The sequence below is a fragment of the Dipodomys merriami genome, unplaced genomic scaffold, assembly GCF_024711535.1.
Source record: "Dipodomys merriami isolate MVZ:Mamm:240054 unplaced genomic scaffold, mDipMer1.0.p SCAF_40, whole genome shotgun sequence".
In the NCBI taxonomy this organism is placed as follows: domain Eukaryota; kingdom Metazoa; phylum Chordata; class Mammalia; order Rodentia; family Heteromyidae; genus Dipodomys; species Dipodomys merriami.
Window position 1 is genome coordinate 7,551,414 of NW_027205604.1, and position 17,396 is coordinate 7,568,809.

The following is a 17,396-nucleotide window of genomic DNA, read 5'->3' on the forward strand; positions in this document are numbered from 1 at the left end:
TCTTCAAAGTACTGGACATGTATGCATGAGATTCCTGAATCCCTTTTCTTCTGGTCTTGGCACAGGGAGCTATGACAAATAGAAGGTTTCAAGATTTCCAGGAAAGGACTGGGAAGGTGGTTCAGTGCTTGCTTCCATGCATGAGGCCCTGGGTTCGAGTCCTCAGCACCAGATAAGGAGAAAAAGCCAGAAGTGGTGCTGTGGCTCAAGTGGTAGAGTGCTAACCTTGAGCTGAAGAGCTGAGGAACAGTGCCCAGATCGAGTTCAGGCTCCACAACCAACAACAACAAAAGATTTCCAGGAAAAAAAAATTGAATGACAAATATAGCTCATAAAGTTTATTATTGGTGTCCTTTTGTGGAAGCAGAAATGTCATCAACAAAGGTTACTTAGTAGCAAAGCTCAATGTAAAAAATAAGGAGCCTGAGAAACTCGAAGTGGGCATTGTTTTAGGTCACCTTAAAGATTCAGCTTTTAGTCTTTTAGTCTTTCACTGGGCTCTTTCTTCTCTACAAACATTCATGTTTATGAAGAGAAAATAGAAAATATCAGTAGAACCATGGAATTTGAACACATGGTAACATAATTTGTCCACTCCTCTAATTTTTTCTTTTTGTCAGTTGTGGGGCATGAACTCAGGGCCTGGGTGCTGTCCCTCAGCTCTTCAGCTCAAGGCTAGCACTCTACCACTTTAGCCACAGTGCCACTTCTGGCTTTTTCTGCTTATGTGGTGCTGAGGAATCAAACCTAGGCCTCATGCACACAAGGAAAGCACTCTACCACTGATCCAACTTCCCAGCCCCATTCAGATAAATTTTTATGTTTAAATAAATCATAATAAAAATTTGATCTTCCAAGATGAGGATGACATTTTACATAAAAAATTATTTTCTATACTAGGACTCATGTGATTGCATTAAATAAAGAATGACTCTGGTACACCTGCCGGCTTGATTTCGTAAAGAAGTATTTCATAAAAGAAGGCATACTTAAGACATAGTTGAATTCTGCCTGGGGCATTTCCCAGATAAGCTAATAATATACTTGCCTACATACCTTAAAAGTGTTACTGGTAGTCACATAGGCTTTTTGAAAACCATTCCAGTATTTTCAGTACTGTTTTATAAGTACATTTGCTAATTGGTCTTCCAAAACACAATGTTTAGTTAAAACCATATGGGGTTTTGATTAGCAAAAACAACTTGATCAGCAAAAGCAAATTGATCAGGGATTGCAAATATCTGTATTAATAGTAGATTCTCTGAGCTCACCAATGTAATAATTGTGTCACTTGTTCTAGGCTGATATCCTAATTTCTCAGCAAACTTTATATTCTGTATTGTGAGCTAAAAATGGCTCTTATCTGATGCAGCTTCCAGTAAGGTAATAGAACCCAAAGAGGTTTCTGAAGTCCACCACCCTTGCCCAACCAAGAGATATTACTTCATAAATGAAACTTTTTGGCTTGATCTGTCTATATTTTTGAGACTAAAACAACCTTCCATAGTGGTTGCTGAATGGCCCTCACTGCCTTCTCCCAGTAAATTCATTTGGTTCTGTTTTATAGAGTTCAAAATTCCTTTGAGGAATGAAGATGATTTCTTTAACTTCTGGAAAATCTATGGAATGGAATAGGTTCTTCAGACAGTTCAGAAGCTATTTGATGGAAAGCATTTCTGAATTCTGGTTTTCTTCCAGGTGCCTCAAAGAACAACTTCTATATCCCCAGCATTAGCCAGAAAGAATTCTCCTGGGAATGGTAGTGCTCTGGGACCCAGACTGGGATCTCAGCCCATCAGAGCAAGGTAAGGAGAGGCAGATGGAGGAAGGTGGCCTCCTCTAAAATATGTCTGTGTTCTCTTTTCACTTTGGAAGCATGAGCTGTCTTGCTATCAGCTTTGAAGGGGCAAAATACATTTCTTTCTTTTACATCAACAGATTAAGAACCCTCAATGTACAATGTACAATGTACAATGAGGGGAGAGGTCATGAATTAAGGAATGAATAAGTGAACCAAGCAATGCAAAAGCCAGTCACGTTTTAGACACACAGGTTTTAAATCTGAGAGCAAATTTACAAATATAGATCTGGTTGCAATTCCCCAAACAATATTAGAGACTATCTTATGAAGTCTTATGAGGTTGAGATAATTCTAGGAACCATTGAAACACTGCAAGACAATTGTCAAGGGAATAATGACCAACTGCAGTGCATTCTAACCAGATAGGGTCATCTCCAATGAGACAACACCTCTGTGGCATGATTGACTCTGAACTACACATCCATAGTTTCTGTGTTCTTCCAGAACTTTCCATCACCAATACTGATTGCCAAAGTCAGGAGGAAGTTGTACTTACTCCCTCCCTCTGGTTGATTCAGAGGTCTTGTGAAAAGCTGGAAAGTAAAGAGTATCTGAGATTTTATGTGGTAACAGATGTTTGCTGCTATCATTCATCGAGTTTCTCTCAGATTTTTCATGATGAATATGTCCATTTTTAGGATCTACTGAAATAGGAAGTACTCTATGCTGAGGCTATAAAAAGGTTGAGCTTGGGAAGACTGTTTCCTTCTCCTTGACTTGTGTTCATAACGAAGAGATACAGAGACACTGAAACAGCCTACCAACACAGCAATAGCTTTGGTTGTTTGTACATATCTTGCAATATGGAATGCTTTTGATCTTAAAACTTTAATTTTCCTCTTCACATGTCTTAGCAAGGAATCAATCCATAAATAAGATGAAACTAATACTGAAAATGTGAATCCCTTTAGGGCAAAGATGCTAACCCATTCTGAGTGAAATTACCAGTTTCAAGAGACTCTCAAAGAGCCGTTTTTGTCCTGGGAACTTGTCAGGCTCCCACCAAGCTAGTCTTGCAGCACTGTGGATGACCTGAAAGCAGTGTGTCCAGGGAGCCAGAGGAATGCTAGTGCTGGATTGCAGCTGGATTTATCAACCCTTTCTTCAAATAGCAATACGTTCCCAATTACCAGTGCCTCTTGCTCTTTTGATCCCTGCCCTCAGGGCTCTGTTCATTATTAGATCAGTTGCTTAGATCAGGGATTGTTTCCCCTTTAGTTTTCCTTCTGTCAACCAAAAAGAAAGAACTATTGACCACTGTAAAAAGAAAAAGCAGCTTTTTATTACATGTGAAGTGCTATTTTAATGACATTGGGGTTTAAGATAATTGGTATTTGATGGTTAGTAGCTTATACCACTCAAGTATTGTATTTGGTCCAAAGAATGTAGACTAGGTAAGAGATGCCTAACACTCTTCTAATTTAGAACTAAGCTAAGAGGTAGTAATTACTTACCTACAGTGAAAATCAAAGACTCGCAGTGGGGTGAGGGGAGACTCCCTATTTCTGCCTGTGGGACAGTTCTACAGAATACTCCAGCATCCATGTGACCAGTATTTCAGATGTGAGTCAGGGCTAGGAATGTAACTCAGTGGCAGAGCTTCTGCTAACCAAGTGCATGGCCTTGGATACAATCCCCAGGGCTCCCCAAATGAATTTTCTAAAAACTCTAGTTCTGATTGTAGTTTTTAAAAAGCTTCACGAATCCATTTACTGAGCAGATGAGTGGACCTCGGTCTTTCTTTGACCATATCAGTACAGCATTTCAAGAGAGAGAGAGAGAGCCAATGCATAGTGATTAGTAAAGCCTTTGCACCTTTGTTGATGTTACATTGGTTCCTGCTAGTCCCGTAACCAGTCTCTGGGCTGGAGGAGCCAAGCATGAGGCAACAAAATGAATAAGTAGTAAAGCTAGGATTGGACCTCTGGTAACCTTAAGTCTATGCTGTTACAGCACCACTCAGCACTCATTTGTCTGGTGTGGGTATGGCTAATATTACTACTCATTTTTCCCAGAGAAGGGATTCTTGATTTACTGGGAGATGAGGGCACTCATTTCCATACCTTTTTCAACATGTGGTATGTGATTCTTTTAACAACAGTCCTTCCTAATCTTAAGGATACTGATCCTTATCCTGTGATAACTCATACCTTTTAAAAGGCTGTAGAGCTGCAAACCTACTTCTCAAACGCTCTTACCCACTCAAGCTGGAAGTATTGCCATCACATGCTTGGACAGTTCCCTTCCTCACTGCTAAAGCCTTGGGGACAACACAGCACCATGAGTACCCTGTGTGGGCACAGCTGAGCACACACACGTCATAGGAGCAGTGGGCCATTCTCACCTGCTCCTGGATTCCCAAATGCCATATCCTGTCAGCCTGCTCAGTGTGAGTTTAACTCAAAATCTGATTTGACCATTTAAAACAATATTGCTTTAAAGAACCCCAGGTACTTCAGTATTTAACTGTGATCCATTTGTTCTTTTAAAGCAAATTAAAATTTGCTCAAACATGTATATTCAGAATTTGAACAGACTTCAATTAAGTCAGAAACACCCAGTCAAAACCCAAAGACTTAAATGCTTAATTTTTTTTTAAGTTTTCTGTCCGATCCCAAACCTGTCTTCATATGACTTGTTTGTTCTCTTTAGCTAGCTATGTCATCAAAGAACAAAGTAAAGTGAATTTTGGTGGTCAGCCAGTTAATCTGACTTGGCCCAAATACTTGGGCTGTCACAAAATCACTTTTGTAATCCTCATATACTTCAAGTAGATGGAATAATTGCCACATTTTTACTTTACTGTTTGTTTTATAGGCAGGATGGCAAATGTCTGAATTAAAGCTTAACATTTCAAGAAATATATTTGGATGTTTCTCAGATTTTTTTCATGTTGAGATCTGAGCAGGGTCAGTTAATAGGTGAACAAGGCAACTGTGACTTAATGGAATTCTGAAATTGAACCTCTTCTAAAAGCACTTTTCTCAGATCCTTCACCCCCTTCCCAAGGCAAGGCCACACATAAATAAGGAAGAAAAGCATGAAAATGATGTGACACTCTCAAATCACTCATGTTTTACTAAATAATAATAAGGTAAAAGCCATTGTAATAATAAGGTAAAAAGTCATTGTAAAGTTTTCTGTATTTTTCTGTGTGGTTACATAGAAATTAAGTGTTTTTATTCTCCAACAGTAAAAATAGCAACCTATTAAGATCAGCACCCATGCTGGTTAGCTCCAGTGGAGAGGATATGTGCTAATGAGACCCAGGTCAGGGACCTAATGCCCATGGGATCTAATTAGCTTCACACAGAAGAGGAGGCTCTAAGCACAGTAAAGGATGCATTCTCATCCCAGCTAATTCTGTACCTGCTAATGCCCTTTTTTATGCTGAGACAGCCCAGCACTTCATCACCTAACATGGCAGTCGCCTCCTAACTGATCTGCCTGTCTTGCTTCTGGTCAGACAAACATAAGCCTGCATGGAAGATACATAGTCTCTGCCAGGCTTAAAGACTGATGCTATAAAACCTTTTCTGCCAACATGTCCTAACACAGACTTGGCTCCAATTGCATATACATTGCTCCAGCCTTCCTGCCAAAACTGAGTCAAGTCCTCTCTTCTTCTCAGTGCTGCCCTTGACCCCTCAGTCTATGAGGACTGTTCCCTAAACTCCAGCAACATTTCCACTTTCATGTGCAACATTTCCACTTTCACGTACAACATGCAGAGTTTCACCAGGTTCACTGGTTGTCTCCACTGTGTAGATCTCATTGCCATGATTAGTGTTTTTGTTTGTTTGGGGTTTTTTTTGGCCCAGTACTATGGTTGAACCTCGGAGCTCATTGCTTTCAGATTTTCTCTCACAGCTGATTGCCAATGAATTTTTAGAACAAAAAATTAATTATGCATATTAATCCCCTTATTGTTTTATAAGAGAATAATAGGACAAATGCTTTAAGAATATAGTTTTTTATGAAAAGTAACAATTTCTAATTTAAGTTATTTAAGAACTAGATTTATAATTTTAGGCATTTTTAAATTGAAGGATAGCTCCATTTAGGATTCAAATCTATTTCAGTGATTAGATACAAATAATACAAATATAGTTACAACCATGCCATTAAAATATCAACATTGGTTCTCTAATACTATGTAGTTTACAAATAGACATTCAGTGTTTAGTTTTACTGTTTGTTTGGCTGACTTAGCAAGCCCCTTACCACAAAAACAAATAATGACTATTTATTTGTACTTAATGTTTTCTATTGACTTTACCCAGTCTCTTCTGTTCAACATATTTATGGAAGATACAGTCCCACAAAGTATGATTATTTGGCTTAGTTTCTGCTTACACGGGTGACTATTTTTATAGCCTGGTGTGTTTTTTATTTGTAAAGGTGATGTTCAGAGGGGTTACAGTTACATATGTCAGGTAATGAATGTATTTCTTTTGAACAGTGTTACCTCTTCCCTCGTTTTCTCTCAGTTTTGTCTTTCCCGACCCCCTCCTACAAGTTGTATAGTTCAACAATATAATATCTAATGAGTATCACTGCTGAAATAGTTCTGCCTTTGTTCCACCATTTCTGTGCTTTCCCTCACCCTCCCCCGAACAGATAAACTTACATTCAAGACAAAAAGTACAGAAATAAAAGCAGAGACAAAAAGGGAAAACACAAAAAGTAAAATAAAAAAACCTCTTGTTTCCATTTCTTGGAGATCATTTCAACAAACATCATTTATATTATCATATATATGATCATATACACATAGCTGTTGAACCTTTGTGATCTTCTCCTAAGAACATCCTCGTTTGGTCTCACTGGGTGAATATTTAGAATCCTGTTTAATTAATCATGTCTAGGTGTAATTTTTTTTCACTTGCCATCTATTGTTTCCTTGAAAATTTATAGACACATTCTAATAACTACAAATGAGGGAACCCATACAAGCTGTTTCTTTGGATCTGGCTTACTTCAATATAATTTTTTACAAGTCTTTCCATTTCCTTATGAATGGGACAGTATCACTCTTTCTGATGGAAGCAGAATTCCACTATATATATAAACCACATTTTCTTGATCCATTCATCCACTCTGAGGTATCTGGGTTGACTCCTTATCTTGGTTATGGTAAACAATGCTGCAATGAACATAATTGTGCTGGTAGCTTTAGTGTAGCCTGGTTTGTGGTCAATTGGATAAATACCCAGGAGTAGAACTGGTGGGTCATAGGGATGCTCTATGTTTAGTCTTTTTTTTGGGGGAGGGGGGGTCCAGTCATGGGGTCTGAACTCTGGGCCTGGGCGCTGTCCCTCAGCTCTTCAGCTCAAGGCTAGCACTGTACCACTTGAGCCACAGCGCCACTTCCGGCTTTTTTCTTTTTGCTTATGTGGTGCTGAGGAATTGAACCCAGGGCCTCATTCATGCAAGGCAAGCACTCTACCACTGAGCCACCTTCCCAGCCCCTATGTTTAGTCTTTTGAGGAACCTCCATACTACTTTCCAGAGTGGTTGAGCAAGTTTATATTCCCACCAACAATGTTGTAGCGTTCCCTTTTGGCCACATCCCTGCCAGCATCTGTTATTGTTAGTTTTCTTGATAATGGGCATTCTAACTGGGGTGAGATGGATGCTTAATGTTATTGTGATTTGCATTTCTTTTATGGCCAGAGATGTTGAACATCTATCTCTTCATGTGTTTATTGCCATTCTAACAACTTCTTCGGAGAAATCTCTAGGTCTTTAGCCCATTTAATAATTGGGTTGTTGTTTCTTTGAGGATTTGTTTGGGGGGGGTTAATTTTTTGAGCTCTAGGTATATTTTAAATATTAGGCCCTTGTCTGATGCATTGCTAGTAAAGATCTTCTCCCATTCTATGGGCTTTCTATTTATTTTGCTAGCTATGTCCTTTGCCATGCAGAAACTTCAGTTTGATGCAATCCCATTTATCCAGTCTTTCTTTGATTTGCTCTAATTCTGGATCTTTACTTAGGAAGTTTAAACTCATGCCTAGCAGCCCTAGTGTTGCCCCTATCTCTTCCTGTAATATTTCCATGGTATCTAGTCTTTTTTTTTTTAATTTAATTTTATTTGTGAACATACTGTACAGAGGAGTTACAATTACATGGGCAGGATAATGTGTACATTTCTTACCAAGCATTGCAGCCTCCTCCTTTGTTTACCCTTCACATCCCTTCCCAGCCTCCCCCCTCCCCCCCATCCCAATCCTATTCCTTCCCCCCCCACCCCCCACCGCACCGACGTTGTAAAGCTCGTTTTGGACATGACAACTTGTGCTTCTCATTGTTGCAACAGGTCCACCTGTATCCTTATAGAACTGGTTTTTCCCCATCTCCTCCACTAGTTATACTGACATCAAATATAGTGAAAGCAGGGGTTATACTGTGGGGGAGGGACATACAAAGCAACAAAGAGATAATCTTATAAATGTGTTAGAAACACATGCATGAAAGAAAAAAACATTAAAATACACATCTAAGGGTTCATTTTCCTGACATCACATTATCTGACCTTTTCCGCTTGACTCATACATATACTAGATATTACAAATAAGGGAAACCTCCATGGTATCTAGTCTTACGTTGAGTTATTTGATCCATTTGGAATCGATTCTGGTGCAGGGTGATATGTAAGGATCTAGGTTCAGTTTTCTACATATTCTGCTAATTCTGTCAGTACCATTTGTTAAAGAAGCTGTCTTTCTTCCATCCTGTATTTTTGGCTCCCTTATCAAATATTGGGTGGTTATAGCTCTGTGGGTTATGGTTTTTAATAGACTAAGCTATAAGTGTTTCAAGAACAGGAACTCTATTTTTTAAATTTTTACATATGAAACATCTAATATTCAACATAGTGCAGTACTCTTGAACGAGCCAGAGCAAAGTTAAAGCATGAAATTACATCTGAATATGATGTCTCATGGTATTAGAATCGTAGCATTTTGGTGATTCAACAAAAATGTGAAATTCTGTTTGGGAAACTGAAGGTGTTGGAAACAGGAGGGACCTGATGCTAGGTCACAGTGTTGTCCCTCAGCAATTGCATGGCAGTGAAAATGTGAGCTCTGCGATTTCATTCTCACTGAATTGTCCCTGCTCAGCATTGTGTAAACAGCCTCCTACCACCATCACTAGCTGTCTCTTCTTGAACAGCTTCCCTGATTGTTAATGGTGGTCCAGGTATCCCTGATTCCTGCCTCCTTTTTGCTTCATGTAGGCCGAGCTTAATGCAACAGGCTGTGTGAACCTAGCTAAGCTGTGTCTTGACATTACTCAAATACCTGACCTAGTATCCAATATGAAACTCTGAATAAGAGAATAAATACAGCTTTTTGATGACAGTAATTATATGAGGAAGAATAATACAGTAAAATCTAAAAAAAAGGCTCCTAACTTGCCAAAAAACCCTTAAAATTAGTTCTAAAGTTAGCACTTAATCTTTTAAAAATAATTTTGCTAGTAGTCCAAGAATATCTTTCTATATGAAAATACTTTCAATATGAATATTACAAATGCACAAAACTCTACTAGCTATGTAAGCAAAATACTTGATTATGTTACTCATAGATAGGAATTATAAATGGCTAATAAATGAGAATAAAACATCATTCTAGGACTGGTATGGTGGTATATACCTATAATCCCAGCACAAAGCTGAAGCATGAAGCAAAAGCTCATGAGTTTAAGGACAGCTTTGGCAACTTATCAACAATCTTGTCTCAGCCAGATGCCTCTGGCTCATGCCAGGAATCCTAGCTACTCACGAGGCTGAGGTCTGAGGATCACAGTTCAAAGCCAACAAGGACAGGAAAGTTCATGAGACTCTTATCTCCAATAAACTACCAAAAAACAGGAAGTGGCACTGTGGCTCAAGTAGTAGAGCACTAGCCTTAGGCTGAAGAGCTGAGGGACAGTGCTCAGGCCCAGAGTTCAACCCCCACGACCAACAACAACAACAAAAATCTTAACAAAAATCAATACACCAATACCAACACCTAAAAGCCCAACAACAACCAAGTACAATTCATCAGAATTCTTATCATAAAATCTGGTAAGAATTCATAGACTACGGTCAAAATTGGTAATACCTTCATATACTCATACACATATATACATACAAACATATCCAAGCCTGTGTGCCCTTTTACCCAAGGATTCCACTTCCAAGAAGCAGAGATGTGATTGAATATTGGCATGAAAAAGATAGTTAGCTATCTCACAGCAATGAACTCAACACTCTTTAGTAATGGGGAAACTGATTAATAAGATGGGTTATTGTGCAGCTTTTACTGTTTGCAGAAGCATACGAAAATACAATACAGTTAAAGGGAAAAAAAGCAAGAAGCAAACTAGAAAATAAATTACCAAGTAGTAAAACATGGTAGAACATTTCCAGGTTCATGCATTTCCTTTCCTCCTTTTGCCTTTTAATGCATTTCAAGTTCTATTTGATGAACACAGGAATACAGTAAAAGCAAGCCTCTTTTTAAGATTCACAATTTTTTTTTTCTGATCATAGGACTTGTCCCTGGGCACTGTCCCTCAGTTCTTCATGTAAATGCAAGTGCTCTACCACTCAAGCTAAAGCACCACTTCTGGTTTTCTGGTGGTATATTAGAGATAAGAGTTTCATAGACTTTCCTACGCAGGCTGGCTTTGAACCATGATCCTCAGACTCAGCCTCCTGAGTAGCTAGGCTTACAGGCCTGAGCCACTGGCACCTGGCAAGATTCACAATCTTGAGTCTTGTGCTTTTAATGTGCTGACACAGGAACTGGGTTGGGAGTTCATCCCCTGCACATTCAGTACCTGGCCTGGAGCCCACAGGGAAAGTAATGCTGCCATCTTCCTTTAACTCTTTCAGTGCATGAATGACCTCAGTATTCTCTTTACCCTTTTGCATTAGGAGTGAGACTGGATGATGCTAGTATACCAATGGCAAGCTGTTTTCCCAAGCTTTATTGAGGTTCAACTGACAAATTACAGTATATAATGTGACATTTAGATAGATACATAAATTGTGAAGGATTACTATAATCAAATTCATATATCTATCACTTCTACTAGTTATTTTTGTGAGATCTACTTCAAGTACACTGTATTATTAACTGTGGTTACCATGGTGACAATAAATCCAGAATTCATTCATCCTGTCTAAAGGTAGTTCTTCCCTGTGACTAGCATCCACAATCTTGTGTTTTAGCCTCTGCTAACCACCATTCCATTCTCTGCTTTTCTGAGTTAGACTTGTCCGTATACAATGAGACCACATAGTATTTATCTTATGTGATTGATACATAAGTGTGTATTTTATATATTTTATATATTTAAATACACATACAATTTTATGTACTTGTACATACAATATTTTCTATACCATTCATGCTTCAGTGTACACAGTTGATTCTATTTGTTGGCTATTATGGATAATGCTATATTGAATGCATGTATCTCTTTGACATACTGATTTCATTTCACCTGGGTGTATACTCAGCTATGGAGCTGCTGAATCACATGTTAACTTGGTCAATGTACGTTTCTACCTGCAGTATTCAAGGGTTTCTTTTCTCCACAACCTTGACAGCACTTACTATCTTTAGTCTTTTTTATAATAGCCATTCTAACATCATTTAATTTCCTTAAGCCAATAGGCTGTTTTTTTTTCTGAGAAATGTTTATACAGGTCTTTTGCTCCCTTTTAAAATCTGTTTATTTGTTTTCTTGCTATTGAGTTGTTTGGGTTCCTTATGGAATTTGGACTGACCCCTCATTAGATATAAAGTTTGCAAAATGGTATGAAGCTTGTAATCAGAGTGTTCTGCCATTCATGCAGCAACCCTGATCTCCGGAGGACGGAGCCCATCTTAGAGAGCCCCTTGCAGAGGACCAGCAGTGGCAGTTCCTCCAGCTCCAGCACACCCAGCTCCCAGCCCAGCTCCCAGGGAGGCTCTCAGCCTGGGTCACAGGCAGGATCCAGTGAAAGAACCAGAGTTCGAGGTAATTCTTTTACTTTTCCCTGGACTATTTCCTGGGAGGAGAGCTGGGGCAGATGTCCTGGTATGGCCTCCGTACCTTCAGCTGCTTCAGCCTTAGTTTCCCAATAGTACAAATCTACCATCCCTAATTGTATGTGAGACATCAAGAGTATGGAAAAGTCTCAAATCTTAGGTACTAATATTTTCCAGGGACGTCAGTGATATGGTTACTTACCATTTATTTCAATTTCCATTCTCATTTGATTTCTTCTTAGAATTTCTGTTTTCATTGCATCAACCATGCTTTTTAGTCTTCTATTCATAATTCCAGGTATTTCTCAAAATAAAATTCCATAAACACTAATGTAGAATGAATATACTTGAAAGAAGAAATAAAGTGACTTTATGGAGGGGGTAACAATGCTCAATAGGAAGTATTCTCATTACCTTGCTCATGTAACTATAACCCTCAGTATAGTATCTTTACAATAAAAAATTTTTTTTAAAAATGCATTTTATGCCTGGCGCCAGTGGCTCACACCTGTAATCCTAGCTACTCAGGTGGCTGAGATTTAGGGATCACAGTTCAAAGCCAGCCCAGGCAGGAAAAGTCCGTGAGACTCTTATCTCCAATAAACCACTAGAAAACCAGAAGTGGCACTGTGGCTCAAGTGGTAGAGCACTAGCCTTGAGCTGAAGAGCTGAGGGATAGGGCGCAGACCCAGAGTTCAAGCCCATGACCAAAAAAAATGTATTTGACTATTCTGGTAGATAGGTAAAAATTAGCCTTTTGAAGTATTTAATTCAAATCATTCATCATTGTTTAGTTTTTACTGAGAAACCCCACAAAAACAGTATTAATTGTATAGGTGATTATACATAATACTTTGTTTCTAGCTGATCAAAATTCACTTTGAGTCACTGTCTTTGGAAGAAAATTTTGCTTCCAAGTGATTAAGACTAGAACATTTTGAAGTGTAATATGATAAGTATTAATAATTGTACAAATACTGTCTCTGATGAAAGCTAACCATTCTTTCTTAGCTTCTTCAGTAGAAACAACCATAATTTATCTCTAATATAGCTTTTAAATTTCAAATAAGTAAAATTTCCATATTTCCATTTTTTATAAATCCTGACTTCTAACGTGATGTTTACATCTGCAACTTGGGACCTAGACTGGCCCATGGCTACCCCCCTAATGTATCCTGTGACAGATACTAGAGCTAGCTATGATCCAAACAAATTTTTCTTAACCTAGAAAATGCTTATTCTTTACCATTTTTCTATTCACAAGCAACTTCATATAGTTAAAGCAAATACTAAAGAAAACCAAACTTTTATACATGTGTATATATATAAAATGTTTAATGTGCACATATGCACATATATGCATGTACATTACCCACACATATATTATATATTTATACACATTAAGTTATATATGTATTATATTTGCACACACAGAAATACACATACATATATAATTTGAATTCTCTGATCTTGTTCAGGCTTACTTCATACATTCTTTCCTTTAGCCTCTAGTTCCTCTGGCTTAAAATAGCTGTTGTATTCCTGGTATGTCTGTCTAGGAAAAGCCACTTTAAAACTAAACAAGAAACTCTCCTTTCCTAGTCTGTCTGTGTACTTATCTCTGAGTGAATAAACCAGACAGAAGCTCCATAACTTTAAGAAGCCTCTCCCACACTTCCTCTTCCTTTTCTTCTATTACCCTTCCTGTTTTATTACCAGTATCTTGCCTGTCCTACCTCATTCTGCTTCTTTAAAGGCCCTAGCCACTCCCTAGCCCCATTTAAAAACCATTCCACTAAATGATATTTCCTTCCTTTTTTCCCCTTAAAATCCCATGAAAGTAATCTATTTCAATGAGTAGGTAGTAAAGAAGAAGCTTAGAAGCTTCACTTACGATGTGGCTTAGCAGAGTGAATGAGAACAAAACTTTCAGAAGCCAGAAAGAACACAGTTGAATATATAATTTTCATCACCTCAGGCTGGTGTTACCATCTTTGTAAATAAGAATTCAACTATAACTTAGGAGGACAGTGCCTCACCAATGGGTTGGAGCAAGGATTAAGTAATATAATTGACAGAAAGCATTTAACATCAGACCTCAATGGGGTAGCCGTGGGAATTGCTATCATTTTTCTTAGTGTTGCCAATAACTTCTAGGTTACAGGCCTCCGTGCATCTGCTTGGTTTTGTTTCCTGAACATTAATTCTTTTTCCATGAATGCACTTGTGGATTTGCCTGAGTGAATGATATGTGCACTGAACAATCTGAAGGGAGACTTCACAGGTGACTCACTCAGAACATGATTCAGCGCTTTTTGATTGTTATGCTGTATTTTTCTCCATCCTCTGTTTTTCCTCTAGCCAACAGTAAGTCGGAAGGGTCACCTGTACTCCCACATGAGCCTTCCAAGGTGAAACCAGAAGAATCCAGGGACATTACCCGGCCCAGTCGACCAGCTGTGAGTGCTTTTATCTCTCCCAGTTCAGAACTCCTAACTTACCAGAGAGCCCACAAGATAAAGTAGCTGGGGATACGCTCATGACTGTGACAGAAATTGTTGAGCTCAGTAAGAATGGATGCTAGAAGCACCTAGAACTTTATACCTGATTAAGAAAGAACTAATCTTAGTTTGCTTCCTCTGCTTTTGGATATTTTGCTAATTATTAGTGCCTCTTTATAGAGGGAAAAAAAGACAGGAAAAATAATTCATGCTATAATATCTGCTCAGCAACTTGGGCAAAAAAATAATGTTAAAACTAGCAGTTCAGGACACTTACTATGGCTTTGTCATATATTCTACGTATTTCCCTATATAGCCATAAGAATTACATCAGTATTTTTTCTACTTTATATGCCTTTAGGAGCTGTCTTATGGACTAAAATTACTGTCCTTTATGGAATAAAATTAGATAAGCACATGACAGAAGGATAAAAACTTGACCTCTAGTTTCACCACTGTTAACATAATGGACCACCAGTAACCTTAAAAAAAGAAATAAGAGTACGCACGCTAAAATTTGCAAGTGGAAGCTTGTAAGGTGGGATGTGTCATTATCCACTTGTTTTATTTGTTTCTCAAGACACTATCCGATAGGGCAATGAAAACCTTTGGGTTTACCCTTTTATGTTTGCATCTTAAAGTAAGAAGTGTGTGTGTATTGAATAATGATGAAGAGAACTTACATCGTTCTGAGTTCTTTGCATTGCCCTTTATTCTTTATCGGTTTGGTACTAACAATTCCTTTTTCTTTTTTTCTTTTTCTTTTTTTTTTTGTCTAACCTGCTTCCTTTTCTTTTGGCTTCTCCCCTTCTGTGGATTCCTCTGGATTGGGTTCCTCTTACCTCAGAGCTATAAGAAAGCTATAGATGAGGTCAGTATTGTCTTTTCTTGGTCATGATTTCACAAAATATAAATAGGAAAGTGCTATCTATCCTGTTGCTGATGTTCAGAAAGGCAGCCAGTGGCATCAGCTTGTACACAGTCATCTTCTGGAAGGAGAGCCCTTTCACCACAAGCCAGCCTGAGACCTACTCAGATAAAACTTTAGAGGCCTTTCCACTAAGAAAAACTGTCACTCTTCCAATGATCCTGACTGATTAATAACAACTATTAGTGCTTTATCAATGGCACTGCTTCTCCTTCCAGTAGCAAACCTATGCTGAACAGCCTAGCTAAGAGATGGTTCTCAATGGTTTTGCTAAGAGAGAAAAGTAGTATCATTTAGCATACTCCAAAATTTATGGTATGTGCTTTGTGAATGAGTAGTTACTAGATATTGTTAGATTAATTTTATGGAACATTAATAACAGAAGCAGCAGCAGCAACTGCATTTAATGAATACTGGCAAGTTGAGTGGCTTTATTTCCTTATCTGTGGAGACATTTTTTCTATTAGAAAGAATATATGGCTTTGTCAGTCACAGGTAGCTTGCTAAGAAGAATGACTGCCTTACTGCTGTTTGTCAGACCTGCATGAATACAGCACAGTGAAATTATTTTTAAGAGCCAGGCCTTGCAAACAGTCCTACCTGCATGGAATCTGAAGACTACCATTATTATACCATCCAGGCTGTAGCTCTGCTGAGCACTATTTGTGTAAAATTTTATGGAAAAAGCACTGGTTTAGAGGATCAGCAAGCTGCACTTAAATCTTGCCCTCCCCCCATAAATAGCTGGCTTTGGGCCACTTTACTCATCTGCAAAATGGGAATAAAAATATATGATCAGCCTAATTGATAAGGACCACTCATGGTGATGTGAATTAAAGTGTTATGGAAAGCCAAGATGGTAGTTGAGGTTTGGGCCAGAGGCACAGGGCTGTTTTTGAAGACAGGAAAATCATGTTTCTACACATGGTCTTCACCAAACAACTTCCTATTTGCAGAGTTAAAACCACCCCAACCATTCAGAATATGTTATAAAGTTATTCTAGAGAATCGCTTTTTTATTAAAAAACAAAAATAGAAGAAGAAAAAAGAAAAACCAAGACCACATCTACTATATGTGGATGGATTTTTTATTTGAAAGACGAGGGGAATGTTTCTAATTGCTCTATGACTTTGCTTGGCCCTTTCCCTCATAATAATGAGGACAGCAGAATTGTCCAACTTTTACTAAATCTCTCCCAGAACAAGAAAGCTGAAGAGACTGATTTTCTTGTGCTGTGATTGCCAATAAAATGGTTGGGCCAATGTATAACTCAAGGGAAAATATCTGAGTTCAGAAATAAGCACAGAGGCAGTTCCTATGAGGGAAAGTACTATCTATCATCTGAGGGAAAGGGCATTTAACCTGGATATCGTAGGCTTTTAAAAATTACTTTATTGATTTCAGGGTACTTATCACATTGGATAAGTAATTGTGGTAGTACAAATTGCACACCCAAGTTGCTGGGGCCATATGTAGCCAGACAAAGCTCTTCAAGTGATAAACAACCCTGTCTCTGAATATCTCTGATATGGATATACTGAAAAAACAGGATAACTTGGTCCTTCCTAATCCAGTGGCTCTCAGCCATGTATTTCTCTTCCCTAAAAAGACCATTAAAATGTCTGGAGACAGTTTTGGTTGTTATAATTGAGGTGGGGGGCAGACATACTGGAATTTTATGGACAGGGATACTGTTAAGATCTTACAATGTAAAAGAGCAGGCCCACAATATCAGTAGAGCCATAGTTTAAATACCTTGAAACTCAACAGTTTAAATACCTTGAATTCAACATTCTACTTTTTCCCACCAAGGCTTCCCTCTCATTGACTGCCATTGAAATAACATTTGCCAGAATTGAAATGAAAAGCCTTAAAATTCTTTTTGAAAACATAGTTTTTATAATCTAGGAGCCTAATCTTTCTTAAAAATCAATGTGGGAAGCCAGGCACTGGTGGCTCACACCTGTAATCGTAGCTATTCAGAAGACTAAGATCTGAGCATCATGGTTCAAAGCCAGCCCAGGCAGAAAGTCCGTGAGACTCTTACCTCCAATAAACCACTCAGAAAAAG

The 17,396-nt window shown here is 38.3% G+C and overlaps 1 protein-coding gene across 7 annotated transcripts in view; it reads left to right on the forward strand.

Moving 5' to 3' along the window:
* The window catches only part of Tnik (TRAF2 and NCK interacting kinase), a 407,835-nt gene that overhangs the window by 336,222 nt on the left and 54,217 nt on the right, over nt 1-17,396 (forward strand). For 4 of the 7 annotated variants that reach the window (XM_069991889.1, XM_069991891.1, XM_069991892.1 and 1 more), the window contains 4 exons: nt 1,699-1,805; nt 11,721-11,884; nt 14,257-14,354; nt 15,244-15,267. In XM_069991889.1, the coding sequence (XP_069847990.1) occupies nt 1,699-1,805; nt 11,721-11,884; nt 14,257-14,354; nt 15,244-15,267 (393 nt within the window). The remainder of the gene's footprint in view (nt 1-1,698; nt 1,806-11,720; nt 11,885-14,256; nt 14,355-15,243; nt 15,268-17,396) is intronic. The other 3 variants (XM_069991890.1, XM_069991893.1, XM_069991895.1) reach the window with 1 other exon arrangement.